This window comes from Dreissena polymorpha, chromosome 8 (genome assembly GCF_020536995.1).
Source record: "Dreissena polymorpha isolate Duluth1 chromosome 8, UMN_Dpol_1.0, whole genome shotgun sequence".
NCBI lineage: Eukaryota > Metazoa > Mollusca > Bivalvia > Myida > Dreissenidae > Dreissena > Dreissena polymorpha.
Window position 1 is genome coordinate 25127714 of NC_068362.1, and position 17713 is coordinate 25145426.

The 17713-nt window shown below is 36.1% G+C and overlaps 1 protein-coding gene across 4 annotated transcripts in view; it reads left to right on the forward strand.

The window, feature by feature from the left end:
* Window positions 1–3376: 3376 nt before the first annotated feature.
* The window catches only part of LOC127841630 (uncharacterized), a 66363-nt gene continuing 52026 nt past the window's right edge, over window positions 3377–17713 (forward strand). For 2 of the 4 annotated variants that reach the window (XM_052370609.1, XM_052370612.1), the window contains exons 1-2: window positions 3377–3746; window positions 4189–4516. In XM_052370609.1, the coding sequence (XP_052226569.1) occupies window positions 4385–4516 (132 nt within the window). In that variant the 5' untranslated portion in view covers window positions 3377–3746; window positions 4189–4384. The remainder of the gene's footprint in view (window positions 3747–4188; window positions 4517–17713) is intronic. The other 2 variants (XM_052370610.1, XM_052370611.1) reach the window with 2 other exon arrangements.

Here is a 17713-nt window from a genome sequence, read left to right on the forward strand (position 1 = left end):
GTTCGTCCGTTCGTTCCTTCATTCGTCCATTCGTTTCTTCGTTCGTTCGTGCGTTCCTTCTTTTGTCTGTTCGTCGGTCCCTTCATCCGTCCGCTCGTTCGTCCGTCAGTCAATTCGTCCGTCCTTTCAACCGACACTCAATGAAAAATATCTTGAACATTATTTAAATTTGATTGTGGTCGTTCGTTCTGCAGTCGGACGTTTTCGCTGACCGGATTCTTGCATGAATTGTGCCGTGGAGTTCTTAATTTCAGAGTTCCATTACGGGATAAAGTAAAGCCTGTGCTAATTGGTTTAAGATACGATCGCCTCAGAAACCTGTTGAAAATTGCGTTTTTTTCATCTGGGTTTTTATTTCTCCAAGCAGCTTCGTTCATTAAGTGTTTTCTCTATTCACCAAATAATAAGTAATTTCCGGATCCATAAAGTGCCCTGCATAAGTCGTTCATGTGAGCTTTTATAATGTTCGAAATACACTCGATTGCACTTTGGATTGATAAGATTTTGTGTTGAGTTTCTTGTTTAAGTCGGTTGTTGATGGATTCGGCATTGTTATTTGTCCATAGTTGTGATATTTGTTTTTGTTTTACGTCATCTGCTCGCTGGCTAAATTGAACGTCGTCGGCACTTAATACTAATCCTCTTGAAGGATGGAAAATGTAATTATTCACTTGTTTTGTGTTGGTTCACTCATGCCCTCCTTTTGCATCCGATGTATTATTTAAATGTCCTTTAAATGTTTTGTACATAGAAGCACAGTCGACTTCAGGAATCTTTTCTGAAGTGCGTTTCTCATAGCTGTTTCGTCGTCCGTTCCAAACGTAAAGTTGTCAGTACCTAATTCATTTCGAATATGATCAAAGAAGGTTTGATATGCGTGTTCCTGTCCATTAAATTGTAAACATAAAGGGCCCATTGTGATTGGAAATTGGTTGTTTTTTCTTCTTGTGACTGACTGATTTTTAAAAGACAACACTGTAACATAAAACCTGCCGATGTTAAATGTCCTGTCGATTCCGATAACACTTCCGCTGTTTCCTTCACATTTTTGCTTAAGATCTAAAATTTGATTTTCATGATATAGAATTATAACAGAGTCTTTATTTTTGGTCAAATAATTTTCTTGTACGAAGTCATTGTTATTTAAATCTGATATAACACTTAAAACTTGGTCGGCTACATTTTCTGATCTTTTAGGGATGTTTTCAACGACGACAGCAGAACTCATCAAATTATTCAATCGTTTCGCGTTGCAACACTTTATAACTTTCAAGCTTTTAAATCTTCAAAAGATGTAATATATGCATATATTGGCAATTTGAGAGCATGGTTAATGTTCAGTATTACTGTTTCCTTACAAATATCATAACTAAAACGAAAATTTTCGAATCTGAAATAAGTTTTTGTTTTATTTTGTCAATTTACCAAAACGTGAAAAGGCCCTGTTAAGTATAAATTACATGTAGCTGCTTTGTGGAACACTTTTTTTATTATCCATTAATTACAAATGTGATGCATATGACAATTTCCATACCCAACTGCGAAACTGTTGATAAGGTCCAGTAATCTGCTCCAACAAAAATGCATAACCTTTTAACTGAATTAAAGGCACGGTATACTGATTACAGGGTAAAACATAAGTGGGTGTCCATTAGTAGATTTTTTTCAGACGATACGATTTAAATAAGGTAGTCTGGCCTGGCCGAATATTTGCAAAACTATTTCAGTTGAAATCGCTTTTTCGGCTTAAGCTTTTTATATTACATCTTAATTGATAATCAAACATGTAATTTTAAGTTATAAATACTTAAAGGTAGTTTTTCTTGAATGCTATGAGCTTTTATGAGTACAAACGTACATCCCAGGACCCGGAGGGTCAATAGCTGGGAGTTGGATTATTGCAACTACGGTATAGTATACTATACTTAAAGGCACCGTCAACCTCAAACGACGAAAAAAAGAAAAGTTCTAAAATACTGTATTTTTAAGAATTATTACTTAGAGCAAATTTTCATCTTTATTGAAGGGCATTTACAAATATAATGCTACATTTTTAAATGTTTAAATAGAAAATGGGATGCAATTATATTATCGTTTAAACTAAATACAAAAAAATGGAAAAAAATCAAGAGAGAGCATTAAGATTTATTTATGACGATTATGTTTCAACTTATGACGATTTATTGAATAAGTCAAAATTGCATTCATTAAAAATTAGGAGACTAAGATCAATTATTTTGGAAACATTTAAAATAGTCAATAATCAAACTCCCATTTATCTTAATGACCTTGTAAATCTTAAATCTAATTCCTATTCTTTTAGATACACCAGAACTGCTGAAATCCCCCAAGTAAGAACATCAAGTTACGGCATCAACTCTTTCCGTTTCGGGGCTGCCAAACTGTGGAACTCTCAACCCCAACATTTCAGGGACCAATTACATTTCAACCAGTTCTCCAGTTTGGTTAGCTCATGGGAAGGTGAGAGCTGCCGCTGCTCCTATTGCGTGTATCAAACATAGTTGCTAAATTTGGCTTTTCTGTTGTTGCTTGCATGCTCTATGTTTTCATGCATACTAGTTGTGATATATGTGTGTTCATGCAACGATACTGATTATTAAATATGTTAGTTGCTTAAAAAAATCTTTTTATTTGGCTTTTTGTCGCTAGCTCGTTTAAGGTGCTACATTTTTTAGATTTTGTTGCTTGCTTGCTTTTGTGTTGCATGCACACTGTGATATACGCTTTTCATTTTACTCACGCAACGAACCTGATTTTAATATAAATATGTAAGTTAAATCATTATTAAGTAAAATATACTTTCATTAAATATGTAAGTGCTTTAATTTTGACTTTTTGTTGCTTGCTTGTTTAAGTTGCTAAAATTTTGGCTGCTTGTTGCTTGCTTGTTTCCTATGTTTCATGCACACTGTGATATATGCTTTTTTATATATAAGCTTAATCATAACTATTGTAAATCCTTTAAGTAAATAATTATGTTTTTATTTATTTTTTTATGTGTTTATATCTTTTATATAGCTGCTAAGTTATTATATAGTTGCTAAGTTATTTATAGTTGCTAAGTTATTATCATGTGCTTTGTTAGTAAACCTAAACCATATAGCTACCTTTGATATTATAACAAGAAATATGAAATTTATTTATTTATTTATGCCTTGTACATAACCATATTACCATTTGTATGTGTCGGTCAATAGCTATACATAGCTAATGTTATACTGTTATTTATTGTTAACCGACTTGAAATAAAAGTTTGTATCTTGTTTCTTGTATCTTGTTTCAACTTCCATTTGCAGCCTGATGAGTGTAACCCTTTTGTGGTACGGTTAATGCTTTGATTTGATAACGCAGTTTCCTGTTGGTCACGCTTAAATTCACTCTCTCGAATTGCACAATTTTAGTAACCGCACAAGTCAGAAGAGCAGTACTTGGTGTCTTAAGGTGTCTTCTTCTTCCATGTGATGTACTAATCTCACTCTGGAGCATACTCGTACATTTGTTATATACAAGGTGATCGTGAGAGTGCAGTTAAAAGAATAAAACATTTAATATTTATAATATGTATGCCTCATTCTCATACTTTCGTGTCTTCTCATTGGATTCGTGCTCATTTTAATACGTCATTATCGCTGTCACCAAATACTGCACGTGCCCGGTTTCTATGCATGTTGATCGAGCTTTTACAACTGTTGTGTATTTTGCCGTGGAAAATGCGATTTAAACAGGTAATGTCCCACAACACGTAAATAAAATGCTAAAATTAACGTTTAACTAATTATTTAATCAGGTATGAATGCCTTATAGGTCACTTTCACCTTAGTAAAAATGAGTTTCCAAACTCTGTTTACATGTGTCAGCCATTTTGTTATGTATTTGTACCAAAGTTAACGCTCTATTGATTTCGGAGCGCTTTGAGGGTCCCGACGGGGTATTGTAACTCACTGAAGAATAACTCATGGTGCGCAAATAAATTAAATATCAATTAGCGCATTGTAGAATCTGACAGTTCCCAATATAAATTTACCATGTTTATTGATCCATCACAGATTGAAATAATCATTCTGATTCTTGACATTTTTATACATTCACAAATAAACATATGATCAAAAAGTTATCTGATCGAAAAACAATTATTTGTCGTCTAGTTGAGCACATATTTGTTTTCAGCCGAACCCTACCAGTCAGGAAAGCTCAATGTTTGAATTGGAAGCCGGCCAGTCCTTCCCTGAATGACTCTGGGGTCTGTAGAACTGTGAGGTGCTTTGGTAGCTGGTTCCACAATCGAGCTCCAGAGATAAAGAAAGAGTGGCGGTAGGTGTCTGTTCTGCAGTAGGGAATCCAGTAACGGACCACTGCACCATCCATGTCTTCGAGACCACGTCCTCTTGTAGATGTGATGGATCGCCGGAGAGGATCGGTGGCTGGAATGTCGAGAAGACCATATGTGATCCGATACATCATCAGGAGTTTAGAGTGCTGGCGACGGAGTTCTAGGGTAGGTAGCCCAAGGTCTGCAATCATCTGGCTAGTCACTCGTCTGTAGATCTGCCATAGTCATTAGCACTTTTCTATGGAATTCCATAGAAAATATTATGGAATTCTACGGAAATCGATGGAAATCCATGGAATTTGATGGAATTCCATCCACTTGCCAATTTTCCATCTGAAGCTGTTATGGAATTCCACGGAATCTCGACTAAAATTCCATGCATTTCCACGGAATGTATGGAAAACACCATGGAAAGTTGGACTTAGCCATTTTTTTTCAACGGAAATCATTATGGAAAATAACTTATACATTTTCTTGGATGGAAATCAATGGAAAATAACTTAGAAAATTTTCGCTGGTTGTCTGAAATGTATTTGTAGTTTAATACATGTATGAATTTATTTGCATCATGTATTTTGTATTTAAAAGAAAATGCAATAAAGACAATTATAAATTTGTTCTAGAAATTGGAACACTTCTGGAACTGTTCCATATTTGTGTTCTAAAACGTATGTTCTGGAATTGTTCCAAAACAGTTTTTTTAGAATAAATCCAGAACATTTGTGGAAAATGGCTTAGGACTGAAACTGTTCCAATAATTTCAAGAACCTTTTTAGAACATTTCAAGGACAAAATATGGTCAAGAAATTTCTAAAAATGTTTTAAAATGCTGCTGTTGCTGTTGTTGTTGCTGCTGTTATTGTTGCTGTTGTTGATGGTGGTGTTGTTGTTGGTGGTGTTGTTGATGCTGTAGTAATTAAAGTAGTAGTTCTGCAGAAGTAGGAGTAGTTGTTACTTTCAAAGCAATTTCTACAAGTTTAAATTCCTTAACCCTGTCCAAGTGGTATACACACTGTTTTTTCTCAATATCAAACTCAGCCAGTCCAGGTTGTCAAATAACAATCTATCTGATAACCCCAGCGTGTGCTTTGCATCAGATGTTGGGTATGTTTGCTGCAAATCTATTGGTTATAAGATATAACAGCCTTTTCTAATTGGCTGAATTCAAATACAGAAAGTTTACCTGTTAGATTGAAACATGAAACATGGTGGACAATGTACTGGTTTAACTTGTTAAAATAAAGTTAAAGAAATTTAACAAACAGAAGAGTTCATGAGTTTTTCCATTAAAAACACTTTCTTAAAATACTTATGTATTTATATCATTTGGAAAGTGACATGAAATATTGCTAAAGAGTGATGCATACATTGTTTGAGCAGTCTGTCTAGGAATAGAACAACAACTGAAGGTTTGTGATTTTTATTATTTCTAAATATTCCTTTAAATTTAATCTTCTTATGACATTATTGTAGACCTTTTTATGTGATATTTGAGGTTTTAGTATGGCAAATATAGTTTAAAAGCAGCTGTCACCCAAATTTTCACCAAATTTTCACTTAGTGGAGTTTGCAGGTTGAAAAAGGAAGTACATGTAATAAGACCTATGTGGAGAAATTAATAACGTAAAATGTAGTATCAGAATTTTATCATGCAAGGTTATGGAACTGAGGCTAAGGAAGTTTTATACTGTGCATGGTGAGCACTCAATGCTCATTAATGGTGTTAATGTTTATTATTATCCCTCGCCATAGGCGGAGGGATATTGTTTTGGCGTTGTCTGTCCGTCCTTCCATCCTTCCGTCTGTCCGTCTTTCCATCCGTCCATAGCTATATCCTGGAAGTGCTTTGGCGGATTTCATTGAAACCTGGTTCGAGTATATATATTGATAAGAGGATGATGCACACCAAATGGAATTGTTCACCATCTGTTAAAAACGGGGTTATGGCCCTTTGTATCTTTAAAAAATGCTTGTTTGAGTGTCAAATATAATACTTATGTGTCCAGAAGCATATTGGCGGGGAATATCAATTCAACGTATTTGCTTGTAAATAAAAAATTAAACCAATGGAATTGGTTTTTGGGTATCTGAGTGTGCATTTTCATACCAATAGAATTACACATCATTCTAATTATAGCAATAATAAATTTGTACTAATCATACCAACAAATTAAGTTATGCTTAGTGCTTTGCGATGTATTCACTTCGTTTTTAGTTCTCTTTCTAAAGGCCATTTAACAACTTAATATTTAAAACAATTCATGAATTACGTTCCCTATACATTTTCATTATGTGCTTTAATTACCATTGACCAGTTGATGGAAGATACTGCAGAGTTTGGCAGGGAAATAATCCAACAGCAAAGCGGCTCTTTAAGCTCATTTACCTAGAGGACTTACAGGGCCACAAATTCATGGTAAATATTGTCATGCCCTGGGCTAGATAAGTTATTTAATGTTAACCACCTGAAAGTATTTTGTCTTTTTGGAATTCAATATATCGGTCTACAGTAAGTCAGTTACACTTTTCTGGATCCTGGGATAACTTTAAAAAGTTTTAAGTATTTTTTCATGAAACTTGAAACATGAACAGATGACAATAAGGACATTTTGCACGTCATTTCATGTTGTTTATAATGCAAGAATTTTGGTTGCTATGTCAACAAATATATTTAACAAACTTAAAATAGTGAAGTTTAACAGGTAGGGGACCATTATTGCTTTGCAATCTCTTGTTATAGTTTGAATGTAAATAACTCTTTGCTTTAGACATTTTTATGATTTTTTATTCTGTAGAGCACATGTACCTCATACCAAAAAGGACCCAGAGGCAGTGACTGGTGATCAATATTCTCAGAAGAAGAGGAAAATGGAAGTGGAAGACTTGGACAAACATTTTTAAAAACTAGCCTCTGTGTTAAGCCTGGCAGTCTGTGGCTGGTGACATGTTTTATTTTGGTTACTTCTTGTATAAAAAAGACCAGTTATTTATTTTGTGAATTGTATTTTGTGTTTGTTTTTTGTCTTAATTTATTTGTTTTTTTTTTAATTTAGGAATTTGGATAATTGAATAAAGTCCGTGTTTAATAGTACTGAGCATAGTATAATAAATAAAAAAATTACAACAGTTGTTAATTTGTTATGTATTATTATTAACTATGCCCAGTACTTGAATACTGGCTGTCTGCATGGGAATTTGTTTTCTAGAAAGTTGGTTTCAGACTTAAATATTTGAAGTTAACCTTCGGAACTTTTCTAGAATTGTACTGGAACACATCAACTAGAACTGAACTTCTGTTATCATACTGAAAGTGTTCTAGAATTAATAAGGAACAGTTGTTGAACGTTAAAACTTATGAGAAAAAACTCTATAACAATTGTGCGTGATGTGTGTGTGCTTGTAATTGTGTGTGTTTATGAACATATGTGAGAAAGGAAGTATACTTGTCATAAGAGAAATGTAAAATTCTACTTCTATGTTTTATATTGTGCCTTTTATAAGTTTTTCTTTTCTCACCTGTATATGCGGGCATGTTTATGGATGTGTTTTTGAATGTGTGCATGCATGCCTGTGGTTAAGAGAGTTGGTACTTTATGAAAATGTAAAACCACTCATTTTTGAATATGTACTGTGACTGCATGTGTGTGGTTAATGATTGATGCCAGATCTTGTTCTTGTTTAACTTCTATGATGAAACCTTTAGTTACATTCACATTTGTTTTTCAAAATCGATAAAATGCCTTTGATCTATAATCTGTTTTTTTCTATTTTATTTCAGCTTTTTATTAAATTCCATAGCTTTTCACGGAATTCCATATAATTCTATGGAATTCCACGGCATTCTATGGAATTCCACGGCGTTCTATGGAATTCCACGGCGTTCTATGGAATTCCACGGCATTCTATGGAATTCCACGGCATTCTATGGAATTCCACGGCATTCTATGGATTTCCACGGCATTATATGGAATGCCACGGAATTCTATGGAATTCCACGGCATTTTATGGAATTCCATCCCATATCAAGTCCCTCTTCTGTTTTTTTTTCACTTTTCCATTGATTGCATGGAATCGGATGGAAAGTTAGTGCCAATACTCCACGGAATTCCATCTAACGATTTCCATAGAATTCCATATGATTCCACGGCAGATCTACAGACGGGCGCTGCTTGTAGTCCTGTAGTTGCCTGTGATGAATCGCGCTGCTCTTCGCTGTACAGCCTCTAACTCTTAAATACATGCCTGTGTGTGAGGGTCCCAAGCTGCTGATGCGTAGTCGAGGACAGGTCTACAGGGGGTTTTTTTACTAAGAAAGTGACGCCGATATTCGGCGTCTTCCCCTACCAGAATTTTTCCCCTAAAAATACCATTTCCCCTCCAAAAATATAATTTTTCACCAAAATATAATATTTTACCCTCAAAGAAATGTTTTTTTTTCTTTTGGGAAGTCGACACTTATCGAATTTGTACTATGTACAACGATCTCGCTCTCTCTCTCTCTCTCTCCCGACGAACACTCAAATCTGGGAATCCCAGTGATTCTATATATAGCTCTAAAAGGTCCAGTGCCGATCAGGGGACAAAAATATTTATAAATTGCACTCGTCCTGCAGGACAAGTGCATTAAAATTTTCACTCGTCCTGCAAACACATGCACTTGTCCTTCAAATATGTGTGAAAGAAAGATTGCAAAGGACTGATATGACAAACAATGTTTCCTATATCACTGCTAAAATGCTGCTTACTTAGTTATTCATGCCAGCTGATCACAGAAGAAATGTTAACTTACTTTATTTATGAGGAACACAAAATAAATAAATAAAGACAAATTTGTTTTTTCCTTTTTCTAATGCTTGCGTGCTTTACATTTCGGATGGTTGAACATCGCTCCTGCCCCCTTTAAAGAGCGCTCGTATGTCAGACATTTTTTAGATGAAATTCAGACTGGTTTAAAACCGTACTTCGCAGTAAAATAATTCTTTAAAAAAAAAAAAACTTACAGTGAATGAAGTCAGATGGTTCCCTGTCAACATTGACACGCAAAGTTTACACCAAAAAGCCAATATTTACTCGGGACACAGTCTCGCATAACAACGCGCACCTGCTGTATGAAATTTACAATTACGATTTCCGGTTCATTCGCGATCTACTTTCGGAATAGATATGCTTTAAGAAATGATTTTATTTAATGAAAAAGAGTCTTACTGGTCAGAAAATACATATTTTAACATCAGTTTTTTTTTCACTCGTCCTGTAGGACGAGAGCTTTAGGGAAATTCACTCGTCCTTTCAAAATTTCACTCGTCAATACGAGCGGACGAGTGGAATTTTTGTCCCCTGCCGATTTTATATCGAAAAATGCTATTTTATAAATATGTATATTCTAAAACAAGTGGTATCATCAAGAGAAATAGCAAAAATATTAAAATACTAAAAACGATGATCTTGTTTTCCGTAAACCGCCCGGGTATTTCCGCCACCTATTTTGGCTGTGACGTCACTTGCACTCAACGCTCATGACACGGAAACTTGTCCATTGTTATTACGGATCGAAGCGTGAACACCTCGCGCTTAATGTCAACATTGACACTCAATATCGTGCTATGTTAATACAGTTCCATTTATACAAGTTTTATAAAAAACGTGTGCTTTTTCTGTGTGTGTGTTTTGCACGACAATCGTTATTCTACTGTTAGTGTTGTTTTTTTTTCGGGTGCAAAAATCGTGCGGAAAGGGAAACAAGGGTCTATTCGGTTTTGACAAGGATGATGTTACTCGTAAGAAATGGATTAATAATATATTATACGCATGTATGTATTAACGGCTTAGTTACAAAAATAAATTACAACCCTGCTCTTATTATTAAGAACAAATAGGTTTATAAGTGGAACAGCGAAATACAAAATGACAAATACATTTTATTTGATAAATAAACAAACAAAGCTACAGCTAAATAACAACAAAGTATCAAACATAACATTCTTGTTCTGATATTGAACTCAACTGAATTACTGTCTATTACACATATTATAAAAAGCCATTTTAAAATGGAATTGGAATGGTATTACTTAAAATAGTAATATTATTTACTAACATCATCCATTATGTTATATTGAAATATTCAGATAAAAATGTAAATTGAGGAGGGTTTGTGTAAATTGTAATTATTAGTACAATTTATTGATTTCATAAACAATAACAGCTTGACATTCTCTGTAATGGGTATCCGAACAATCGCTCCCACAGACAATCGATCTAACGCTAAGTTTGACAGGGCGGACGTTCGCTCTTATATAATTTGACACCACGGCCATTGTTTCATACAATTAGATGCAAAACCTTAAAACATAGTATACGCCGATCAAAGGTTAACACCTATAATTAGCCTGTTCTGTTCTTTGTTCTGTTCGGTTAACACCTATAATTAGCCGAAAATTAAATTTACTTTGTGCGTATTATCATAAATACAAGTTGAGCAATTTTTCAGCTTCTCCAACTTCTCAAACGGTTTATGTAAACAATGTAAACAATGTAACGATCTAGAAGGTAACTTTCATTTTTTACTCGAATGTACAGTTTTTAATAGCCTCAGACAACAATATATACATAGACAATGATTGATTTCTAAGTTTCTTATGTTTCAAGAATTCCCATGGCTACCAGTCAAATTGACCCCAGTTACCATTGTTGTGTATTAGTCCATACAGAGTGTCATGGAGTTTATGGCTATTTGGCTGATGACATGTGACTTATCTGTGGATATATCACAGCTGATTATTGCAGACACCGCATGATTTTAGATAAGAGATTAGCATAACCCCAATTATATCAACAAACAATCATAAAATGTATTACTATCAGACGAGTGGTTAGCTAACCAAGGGGTGCAGCTCCATGTCATATAAAAGTCCCACTCTGCCCACTTGGGCCTACACCATGCTATTATTTTGATTATCATGTGATTCTAACGGAAGTTGTATTTATCAATGAATTAATATAATTGTTCACACTTAAACTCTTTTATTATAACTGGAAACAATGTTTTAAATTAAAATTCATGTCATTAGAAATACTAACATTCCTTCCCATTCAGAACCGGTGCAAGTATCCGCTCTTATTTGTTTATTATTAACCAGTGCTTTGTGTAACCAAGTCATATTCAACAAGCTTGTACTGTAAAATAACAATCAAAAAATTATTTTTCCCCCGACACTAGCATGAAACACAGTTATATGTATTTCTAATCCGTGTTCCCAACACGATGGTTATCTTGAGCATTGACAAAATAAACTTCGCTGTCCGAGTCAGAATCATAAAAAATCTGACAAACTGTCGCTTAATTCTGACTCATGCATGCTAGGTTGAACGGAAAACTCATCATAATCTCTATTTTCCATTTTCCATCAATTTTTCTAACTAAAGTTTCGAGAGATAATACATCCGTTCGAGAGATAATTCGTCCGAAGCTTTATAGTGCCGGTTCGTTATTGAGTGCATGTGACGTCACTCCCGGTTTGAATGAAAATGTCGAGAACATCGGAATGTGTGAAAAATCGCGACTTTGTTCTATTCGGTCTCGCTTATAACACCGTATTTGAAATGAAGTGAGGTTCGAAATAGTTTAGATATGCCTTAAATTCGATTAATAAAGGTGTTTTACGGGATTTTTAAATCGCGGCACGTGAACTTTAAATAAAGTCATGGAAACCGGGCAACTAATCGTATTAATCATGTGACTATTTTACTGGATTCCTGTCTTGCGCGAGAAGGGTGTTTTGTCAATTAATTACCGGAAACCAGTCAAATTTTTATCCGGGTTATGTGAAAGCCAAGATATAAACGTTAAAACAGAAAAAGTCTCACAATTGGCGTTCATACACGAACAAAATAAAACGTTCGGACTCAGAAAATATTAATTGAGTTGACGCATTTTTTAAGAATGAATCATCAAAAACCGTTGAAACCCAGCAGGATTCGGAGGTACATGTAATCAACATCGATTAATACTGTCGGATTATTGTGAAAGTGAAAGTAGACAATCGGCAGCTGCCGCACCTTTCCCTTCCAATACTGTAGCTGATCTAGATCGTCAACCCATTCATCATGAAATTGAAATCATAATATTGACATCGTTCCCCGGCCCCAGTTGAAAACATGTCCCATTACTAGATCTACACCTGCAACTTTATTTAGGACTTTGACTTTAATATCATACTTGTTCATGTGTTTAAGAACAAAAAGGCCAGAGACATGCCTCTTTCTTAAAAAAAACCCTGAAGTCTGTAGGTGAGTTATAGACATTGAAATGAACAGTTTTTATTTTTTCCCCAAATATGTCTCTTTCGCGCTCGATTTTCCCCTTTTACCCAGCGTCCAGCGTCTTCCCCTCTTTCTAAAAAAACCCCTGGTCTGACTAGTGACTTATAGCACTGCAACTTTATGTCTTTGGGGCAGCTTGAGAGGTTTCTGCGGAGGAAGGCGAGAGAGTTATTGGCAGACTTAGTGCGGCTGTTCACGTGTGGTTTCCAGGAAAGATCACTGGCAAGTGTCACGCCTAAGTACTTTCCTGTCTTGACTAAGGCCAGCTGGTGCCCGTGGATGCTGTAGTCTGCTTGAGTCGGGGTTCGCTTTCTTGTGATTCTCAGTACCTCACATTTGTCTGGGTTGAAGGACATCTTCCAAGTTGTTTCCCATTCCTGGAGGGCATTGAGGTCATTCTGCAGTATCTGTGCATCCTCTGGAGACTTAATCTTTCTGTACAGAAGACTGTCATCCGCGAATAGCCTTGTTGTGGATTGAACTTTGGAGGGCATGTCGTTGATGTACACCAGGAAGAGCAAGGGTCCTAACACCGAGCCTTGAGGGACACCTGAAGTTACTGGTGCTGGTTTTGACTGTACACCCTCGACCTGTACCTGTTGACTTCGGTTTGAGAGGAAGCTTTTAATCCAGGTGAGAACGTTTCCACTGATGCCGTAGTGCTTCAGTTTCACAGCAAGGTGTTCATGCGGAACCTTGTCGAACGCCTTGCTGAAGTCAAGTAAGATGGCGTCTATCTTCTCACCGTAGTCAAGAGCTGACGAGAGGTCCTGTAGGGTCAGGAGTAGTTGCGTCTCACATGACCGGCGCTTCCTGAACCCATGCTGTGCGTCTGACAGAATGTTCAGGTCTTCCATATGCTGCATTATCTGGCTGTGCATGATGTGCTCCATGATTTTGCAGCAGACAGAGGTTAGGGAGATAGGCCTGTAGTTAAGGTCTTAAGGTTACATGGTATCCACTTCACCACTGCAATCTATTGTCTAAAAATTGTGTTGGTTCCGAGAACTGAGAAAATCACTTGAGTTAACATTTACATTCGGAAGTGTGTTTCGGATTAAAAACGCAATAACATTGACTTACAGGAATGGGTTTCGGATTACAAATTTAATTATTCCCATTTGAGATTTCAGGACCCAGAAGGTCCCTGGGTCAAATCCCACTCAGACCACGGAATTTTCCTGAGCAAAAAATTAATCCCACGCTTGCTCCTCCCAACCCAGCAATTTTCCTTGTCCAATTGGGAAAAGTACCCGTACCGGTCCAATTGGGAAAAATTGAGTCGTGAAAACCTCAAAATTGGGAAAAATCGAGTCGTGAAATCCTTAAATTGGGAAAATTGCGTCGTGAAGTTTGGGTCTTGAATACATCATACAGTTCAAACTTAATTGAACATACCCATTAAAATAATCATTTGCAGGCATGCCTTAATGACCATTACTGAAAGTAATAAAGTTGATATAAATAACAAAATATTATATAGACGACACAAAATCAATTACTAGTTGTTTTAATCTCTTATAAAGCAATGTCTCTCTCTTTCATTTTTTTGAAAATTTCAACAATCTTTGATGTTTGATCATTACTCAGTTGCTGGCATCATTAGAGCTGTCAATGTGTCCTGTGATAGACGGTTCCGATTGGTCGTGCAAAGATTGTTCATAGACTGAACAACCTTTCCACAGAGGCAGTGCTGGAGGGCATTTCAAACTACGATAAGGTTTCAAACCGACGTCAAACTGCCTGACAAAAGAACCGCAAACAGTAACGACTCTATTGATTGAACGCGCTGAATAATAAAACCCGATATTAATCGAGCGCGTGGTTGCACACAACTATACGATTTTCTTTGTTCGCTCGCCGAAAGTTAGGTTTTGTTATGAAACTTTCGATCGTTTTGAGAAAAAATTCGGACGCCGATTGGGATTTTTCAGATGCCGATTGGGAATTTGGGAATTTTCGCTCGATTGGGAAAGTACCGTTTACCGGTACTTTATAAAGAAGGAGGAAAATCGCTGCAACCCAGGAGTATAAATGTGTACCTGTGAGGGAAAAAAGCCAATGTGCGGTGGTTGCAAACTACGCCTAATATAAACGGACCACTTATATCCCAGTGATCAGGGGGTAATGTCAAAGTCAATGGAATATGAGTCTAATCAGACTATAAACAAATGCATTTGCATTTGTTTTAATTAGCACATAAGGGATATACAGTACAGCCAAAGCGGAACAAACGTATTTCGCGATCAGCGGTTGCAAGGCGAAACGAGTCGATGCCGCGTCAGTCGTTGAAGCCGCGTCAGTATGCGGCGGCAAGTTGCATTTCGCAGCGAAACTTCGCATCTGTCCGCCGAGGCATGCCGCGATCCGCGACATGATGCCGAGTCGATACGCATCATGAAATCTTTTTAATATTATTAGTTACATGTAGTTAACAAATTTTGAAAGAACAATTATAATAATAATTAAAATCATAATAAATTTATTGTGCGCCGATTGTATTAGCATGTACATGTAAGCATAGTTAATGTGTCTGGCCAATTAAGTTTGTTTCTCGCCCGTAGTGTACAGTACACTCCACGCGTTTTCCCCCAAAAACGCGCTCCCTCCGCGTTTTTTTTCCTGCTAGCGATCGAGTGTTCACGCGGCGTTGAGAGAGCAAGGTGAACTCGATAAAACGCTTGGCGTTTCGCCGCGTTCGCTAATTCCCGCGGCGTGTATTACTTTAGCCTAGTCGGTAAATGCAGACAATTTCTGTTCTTATCAGTGACTGCCGTGCAACGCCGCGTTAGCAGTGTGCTACTGGGCATGCCAAAAAATAAAAACATTGTTATAATAAATTATTTAAATACTGTAGTACATGTATAAAAAAGATAATTGTTTAGAAAATTAATACGTATAAAAATTATGTTTTTTAATTCACAGGTACGTCTACAATATGAATGAATATAAGACATTTGACAAATTAATATTTAAATCATAACACATATAAGACAAGAATAAATGTTCCGTAAAATTTTCAAATGAGAATCAGGGATTTCAAGAGACGCAGAATCCTGCGTTTTGACGCGAGCAAATTAAAAATGACTCATTTTTGACGCAACCCATTTTTCTGCTGTGCGTCATTTTGATGCGTCGAAAATTTGACCCGTGCTTCAGTCAGTTTACATCACGAGTTCCATGGTAATAAATCCCGCTGTGCTCCTAATTGAAATTAATGTTTCAGTATTTGAAACTCGGTCTATAATCGCGGGAATACCCGGGGCGTTGTTTATCTTATCTCATCTCTTCCAATACACATCAGTGCTTTCCACAGGATTTTTGTCAGGCGCCCCGGGGCTGCTAGGGGTGGTTTGGGAGGGGTGTCCCCTCCCGACGTTGATTTTTTTTTAAATTTAACGTGTCAATTCACGTTCTGTGGTGCGTTATAACTCAAAGAAAAACAGTGTCAAAAGACGTCATTTGGTGCGCTATGACTCTTAAAAAAAAAATCCCCCAGTCATTTAAAAATATATTTTTATATTGTTTAATTGTTTTAAAACTTTCCCGCACAGATAGTAAAATCCGGACTCAAACGATTCCCCATTACATCCGTTTCAACCCAACTCTATTACTGTATACTAACTACCTTTCAAGTTTCTTTTTATTACCCGATAATCCCGTTTATTCCGTTTTTATCAATCTCTTTCTGGTAAATATTTACGATAAAAGCTCTCAATTATTTCTTTAACACAAACCTTGTCATTTTTTAAGTGACTATTTATAGATTTGATGAAATATTGCCTCTGAATATGGGTCAATTCCCTGACCTGTTGTGTGCTTGTTAAAACGCTCAATACACGCACGTTTGTATGCAAATGACGCGATGTTGTACATGCTGCATGATTTTCGCGCTCTTTTTAATTGAGAAAAAGATTCGACACAAAATAAAATTGCAACTTGAAGCAAAAATATTAAACGTTGCGGTAACATTTACATTCGGAAGTGTGTTTCGGATTAAAAACGCGTTAACATCGACTTACGGGAATGGGTTTCGGATTACAAATTTAATTATTCCCATTTGAGATTTCAACAAATATTAACCGTTGCGTTATAAATTTAACGATAATTTGTTTAAACACTTTACGAGTCGAATAAATGTTTTGACGGAATTATGCATGATATTCACGTTGTCCACGAGGATCACGGCCGGTTGCCATCATCAGTCTTCTAACTATCGATTATCGAAAGAAACATTTACAAGTGTGCGTAAATAATTCAACGAAAATTTGTTTAAGCGCATTACGAGTCGAATAAATGTCAGAAAAACGAGGTGAATCAGTTCTATAAATGAACATGATGAAATATACATTTACTGGAATTAAATTGTTATCACATAATTGTAACCGGGAGTCATTTGCACAACTTACTCGCTATAATAATTAATTGTTTACCACTTGCAATTAATTTCTCGTATTAATTATGAGTCATAGGTAACACTTGTTTACAGTAAAAAGGTGTGATGATGATGCCCGAAACCGTCTTTAATGTTCTGTACTGTACTAATAACCGGTTTTATATTACGTAAATGGTACAACTTCTTGCTAATCAAGCTGCGATAAACTCTTATTTCATGCCCAACGTCAATCAAAAATAATGGTCGATAGCTAACCCCGCCCTAAGCATTCGCGTAACCGATTTGACGATGAACTTCACAGTTTGACGACTGGAAAGTTACCATATACATCCTTGTCAGCATTTAAATGACTGTGTAATGTGGCTAGAATAATAGATACGCGCGTCATGCTATTCTCTTATCAGTGGATTATCCATTACCCCATGTGGTGTTTATGGCGATAACTTGTGAAAGTAGGTACCGAGTGCTCTTTTAAAACAGGGAATATTGATACACTGATAGAGAAACCTTGATTTTTTTTGGACAATCTCCACTTTCTTTTACTGAAAAATACACTGATCGGAAAATTTCAAGCGCCCTGGGGACTCTGATTTCGAAATTAAATGGCCTGGGGAAAACCCTGCACATGTCACCGTTTAAATAGTGCG